We start from the raw sequence: 6,186 nt of genomic DNA, 5'->3' as shown, positions 1-6,186 counted from the left end.
AGTCCAGTGGAAATAATCAAATTCTCCATCTCCTGCTCTTAGCTCGTAGAGTTTTAATACAGTCAAACTTCAATTCTCAGCCTTGATTGGATCTGCGAGCCCTGCCAAAAAACATGGAAGGTTATGAATATTGTTGATGGAACCCTGTATCTGCATTGTCTTATTATGCTGATTCAAAAACACTGATTGTATTTGTTCTTCTACAGTATGGACTTAACTGGTTGGGGTACAGAAATCTCTCATTTAAAGGAAAGTATCACAGACATAAAGCGTCATAAGGCAAATAAAGGTAGAAAACAGAAGTTATTAACTAAGAGCTCACTAAAACAATGTTTTAATGTTAGATTTAGCAGATTTTCAACATCTGGTCTCAAAGTTGGGAGGGAAAAGAAAACTAAGATGGCTACGTTGTGTTCTTGAATGCACAAAAGTGACTAAACTTCCCCCCTTCAGTCAAATAAATGGTTAAAAAGCCTTGATTCATGTGGTTTGGAAATTTACAACATAATAAACACTATGAGCACTCCCATGATTGTGGCGAACATTCCCCCAGAGTGGTGCTGTTGTTATGCAGCAGATCCTCCTGAATGCTTCATTTACATTTTCTTTTTCATGTAGCAAGACTTCTGATTGCTGCATTCACTGTCATCCTTTAAATGTGAAAGGGCGTCAGGAACCCAACTTAATCCCACGTTTGCAGCTTTCCACAGTCTAAAAACTCTCCATAGTAAAGTTTTTTTTTTTTTTAATAACATGAAAACCACAAATAAGATGCTCAAATATTTTTGATTAGCAGCTTTACTTGCTGTCAAAATATATCCTGGGTATTTGTAAAGTTTACACACAGACATTTAAATTAATTGTTGGCTTGTGAGGTGTTGCGAATGTATTTTATTTGTAAAATAGAAAACATTTGCTTTCATTTTTTAAAAGGCTGCAGTATTTATTTCTCACCTGATTATTAAAAAAAGAGATCATTATCAGTACCTACATTTCTTGGTTAACTGGTGTATATGAACTAATGTTTTTATTGTAACTCCGAAGGTCTTGGAAGTTATAAAGACGGGGGGGGGGGGGAAATGTAGCTTAAGCCTATAAAGCATTAATAGTTTATTAGTTTCCTTATTCCAAAATATTGCTGGAACAATGTTGAAGGGAGGGAGATTTTCAATTTGACGGTGCCATAAAATGTGCACTGATGCCCTCTGCTGGTCTGAAAGAGTTATAGCAGGGAGAAAACGTTGAAGATAAAAAGGCTATTTTTTTTCTTTTCCTATTTTCTTTTTCATTTTGGAATCGGTTACTAGATTTTTAGATTAAAATAAAAGATTATTTGAGAAAAGAGAGTTATGTTACTGAAAAAAATATGCTGTCATGAGGAGTTTTGTCTTCTGGACTAACGCTGGTTTCTCATGAATTTTGTTTTGTTCAAGATTTTGTAGAAATTAAATTTTGCCTGTTCACATCTTTGACTGAGCTTTCTTGAACACATACTACAGTGTGATTTCACATTACATGCATTATCTTTGGATAGTAAAATATGATGTTCATTAGTCTGACATACATGCTATTGTAAGACCCCCAGTGTAGTACGGCATTCCATGATGGCTTTCCTTTATAGCTCCCGCCACGACAATTTAGCTGACCTTAATATTTTCCGTGTTTTATTTTTGTCATTATTGTTACACTTAGTGTTCATATGTGTGTGATGGACATTTCTAGAAATACGGAACAAATCGTGAACCGTACATTTAACAGCCAAATACAGGACTATTCCGTATTTGAATGGGACGGGAGCAACCCTAATTATAAGTCAACCTGCCAACGGGACTAGACATGGAAATTAGCCACTTAGCTGTAATATATTGTATTTACCTATAAATTTTAATATCTAATGTCCCATTTTTAAAAAAACGGATTTCAAACAACAAAAAAAAGAGTAAGGTTCCACATGCAGTAAATGGGCCTACTGCACGCGATCTACAATTATTCATTTAGCCTTTGGACTAAGAATTTCTTTTGCCGGTTGATGTAAGTTCAAGACAGTAAAATGATGCTGGGATTATTTCTGATGCATCTTTTCCACGACTATCGGTTCCACCCTTTGCCTCAATGTCGACTTCTCTGTGACTGAACAAAGTCGTCACTCAAGACAAAGAAAACATTGACCTTTGTTTTATTGAACGGTACATTCCAGGTTCTGACCCGTGATCTCTGCAGAACCCAGCAGGGTCCACAGACATGAAACAAACGGATTGAGTTACTGATGACTTTACAGAACAGACAAATAGAAAAAGTGCACTTTTGTTTCTTCTGAGAACAACAAAAAAGAAAAATTAAATAAAAATGAACTGAGCGGCACTTTGGTCTGTCATGTACTTTATGGAATGTGACAATAATTTGGTTCATGTTCCTTAAAAAAAAAGATCAAATAAAATTTAAACAGTTCATCCAGAAAACTCAAGGCAGTTTTTCTGTAAGGCAATAGGAACAAGGTTCAGATATTGAAGCATTTCAAACAGCATCCAGGCAGGTTTGTTTCCTTTGTAACAGGCAACAGAAGAAACTTTCAGAAACTATAAAAGCACAGTGAAGTCAGTCAGCTGTGGGATAATTTAATGCAACTTTTAAAAAAATATTTAAACTTATCTGCTCTGAATCAGTCAGCTAGCAGAACCAGAGGAGAAACACTCAACTGATGATGATGAGAGACCAGGAAGTAAACATTTCATTTTCAGAGAATGAAAAAAATGAATCTAAATTATTCACGACCCGCAATCATTTCTCTAACTTTGATGATTCTGACTTACAGGAAATAAAAACCCACAATTCGCTTTCTGAAAATCTAAAATCAGACCTTCCTGAAAAAGAAAATGGCTGTTCAAAGACTGGTTTATCCACGCAAGTTGAAGTAAAATTAATTGGAAGGAAAAAGACTGGAAGTTGGGTTATGCTTACTGCATTTTTTTTGTTTGTGTCTAAACCACTCCAAAACCAGAAACAACTACTACAAGGAAGCTTTAGAGCACTTCATGCTTGAAAATAACAACAACAAAAAAACTTCTCTCATAGCTTTAAAACATTCTTCTGGTAAAATTGCGGCTTTATTCTGCTAATATTCTTGTAATTTATAAAAAAAAAATTATTATATATCCGAGAAGGAATTATTGAAATAAAAGCAACCATACGAAATTATTTCCTGTCATTTGTAATTTACTTTAAAAACAAATCAGAATTCAGATCTGGTACAAAAAAGTCCAAGTTGATATTTTAATTTTGAGAAAGAGAACTTTGGGTTTTCATTCTCTGTAAGCAGAAATCAACAAAATGAGCATAAATAAACCCTTTTTTTGGGTATGAAATTGTTCTACATTAGTTTTTAAGCATAATGTAATTTACTGAGATGCCGTTGTAACTATCTGCAGGTGTGCAGAACCAGAAACGTTACTGTTAAATGGGTCACATGTGACTTAACTTTACCGTCCGACTGTTACTGAAATAAACAAACGTCTCCATCAGAGAACGACGCAGCAGCAGAAAACCAAACGGATCTTTATCCTTCTGGGTTTACGCTGCACGGCGCCCCCTAAGGGACGTTATTTAATTTGCGTTCCCTCGTAGTAAATCAGCAGATAAACTCTGGTCTATTTTGTAACAGATGTCAATTTAAAATTTTAAATGGGACACATTTACATCTTTAAAGAACCTCAGTGTAAACGTCTTAATACATTCTTAACTCTTTAGTGCAGAAACTAGTTAAAAATTCATATTTTAATTCATGTTCAAGTTTGTTTTTGTAGGACAGCAGATAAAAAGTCCCTTAATGACTAACATGAAAAATACACAACCACACCTGAAAATAACTCTAACATAGTCTAAATAATTTGGATTTATTGATTACTAAAAGTTTCTGATGTGTTTATCCTTTAAAGTAGAGATTGAAACTTCATGTTTGACCTGTTTTATTCTGGCATTTTGCACATAAGTTTGAGGTGTTTCAGCTTGTATAAAAAAATATATATATAAAAACTTCAGAGATCTCAAAGGAGATATTAACATACAAGTAAATGTCTTACTAGTAGCAGAAAGACTTTTAGTATTCAAGATGCTGCATGAAACGACTAGTAAAGACATTATTGTGTGATGGCGTGTTAGTGCCTTCGTAGACAGAAAAAAAACAAGAGTAAATGTTAAAAAAAAAACAGAAATTTTTAGATTGATTTTAAAAATTTATAGAAAAAAAATGTGGAAATTTCTGAATTCAAAAAGTCAAAAATTTGCAAGAGAAAACTCAGAAATTTTAAGATGAATCTCATACATTTTCTAGAAAATCTTGGAGATTTTTGAGTTTCAAAAGTCAAAAATATTTGCCTTCCGGAAATATTCAGTTTCAAAAGTCCCTAAGGAAAAAAAAAAAAAAAAAGTTGCACACGCAGTAAGTAAATGGGCACGTTATGGAAGAGGAGGAGGTTCAATTTTTGGAAATTCCAGAAGTTCCAAAAGTTGAACATTTATGACTTTTGAAACCAGGAAATTTTCAAGTTTTTTCCTGAAAATTTCTGAGATTAATCTCAACATTTTGAGTGTTTTGGCACTAAAATAAATTTACTCTCTTTTTTTCCATCTACAATGTCCCCAATACGCCCTGATATTATTAGAAGAGATCGCAAAAGATAAAAATTCCTCCATGTCCCCTGGAGGGCACCGTCATTTTGCACACCACGGAAATGTAACATTGCTTCTGAACAGAAGAATTGCTTTGGCATCACTTTTTCATCACAGATTATGGTTAATCCAACTAAAAGCCCACCTGACTAAATGAGAACTCTCTTTGGCTGAGCGGGAAAACTAGGTTAGTTCGAATAGAAGCTGCAAGTCAAATCCTGAAAGATTCCACTGATAAGAAGAGATGAAGACAGGAAGGTGCTCATTTCCAAATGAAGCTACCGTTGTAAATCAGAGGCAAAGTGCATTTTGGTACGGAATAGCCCTTTTTGTTGTCTGTAAACTTTTGATAGTTTTGACTTCAACATGCCTGCAGATCAGGGCAGGATTCCCAAAGCGTTCCCTTTAGAAGAACTTGGCAGACTGAGGCCCGGCTCTATAAATATCAAATATGGCGGAGTCTGTAGCGCCACTGTGAGTACTCTCCTCACACCATCTGCAGGCCTCTCTCCTGGCCGTCCAGCTGCACCTTGATCTTGTGCAGTTCCTCGATCTCCTGGTGGTGGCGCTCCGTCTTGTGGCCCACCAGGGAGCGATAGAAGTGGATGGTGAAGATGAGGAAGATGATTCCCACCGGGACCATGATGATAGTGGAGGCCAGCGCCGCCTGCCAGCCGCCACTGCCACTCGCCGGAGCGCTGGTGGGGCACTCCTTGGATCCACAGTCGACGGGCAGGAACTTGATCCAGCAGAGGAGCACGACCTCGGCCAGGAACAGCAGGATGCCCAGCGCCGTGGAGAACCCCCAGGCCAGCTCGATGTAGTGGTGCATGCGCTCGTGCGGAGACTCGCTGACCGAGTTGAGGTTGTGGATGTTGCTGACGGCCTCCACGTTGGGCAGGATGCAGGTGCTGATGAGCAAGGCGAAGAGGTGAACGGCCACCAGCACCGTGGTGCACACAGCGAAGGAGATAAGCAGCTCTCGAGGGTAGCTGTACTTCATATCCAGCTCCACCTCCACCATGGCCACCTGCAGCACAAAACCCCGTAAGAACAAACTTCAGAGTGAAGACGCATCGATCCGATATGAATATCTGTATCAGCCCTGATACTGAAAAATAATCTATAGCGGGTTAGAGGTTGGCAATATGGACTTAAAGTTTTATCAGTACATTCCATGGTATTATTGTGATTAAAGTGGAAATAAAAACATTTTATTACTGCTCTTTTAGGTAACTGTATGGCTGCGACTGTGTTACAGCGATTATAGTCCCCACAAACACAAATGGCGTTACTAGGACTTTAGGACACCATTCACATCAAGAAATATTATTTGTATCACTAAACTGTAACATTAACTGGAATTGATCATATTTTCAAATGTATTAGTATTTATTAATACTCTCATTTGAACAAACAGTGGAGAAAATAGTAAAACTACAAATCCCAACATTACACATGTTTTTAAAGATTTTAAACATCATGATTTGGAATATACTATAACTATGAATCAAAGTTCTT

At 36.8% G+C, this 6,186-nt stretch overlaps 1 protein-coding gene across 2 annotated transcripts in view; it reads right to left on the bottom strand.

Moving 5' to 3' along the window:
* Window positions 1-4,354: 4,354 nt before the first annotated feature.
* The window catches only part of orai2 (ORAI calcium release-activated calcium modulator 2), an 18,598-nt gene continuing 16,766 nt past the window's right edge, over window positions 4,355-6,186 (bottom strand). For both annotated transcript variants that reach the window (XM_015030484.1, XM_015030483.1), the window contains one exon: window positions 4,355-5,695. In XM_015030484.1, coding sequence (XP_014885970.1) covers window positions 5,153-5,695 — 543 coding nt within the window. In that variant the 3' untranslated portion in view covers window positions 4,355-5,152. The remainder of the gene's footprint in view (window positions 5,696-6,186) is intronic.

This window comes from Poecilia latipinna, unplaced genomic scaffold, assembly GCF_001443285.1.
Source record: "Poecilia latipinna isolate Pla-1442-1.1 unplaced genomic scaffold, P_latipinna-1.0 Scaffold183, whole genome shotgun sequence".
NCBI classification, from domain to species: Eukaryota; Metazoa; Chordata; class Actinopteri; order Cyprinodontiformes; family Poeciliidae; genus Poecilia; species Poecilia latipinna.
Note: the sequence above shows the minus strand (reverse complement) of the source record. Positions and strands in the feature narration are given on the sequence as shown.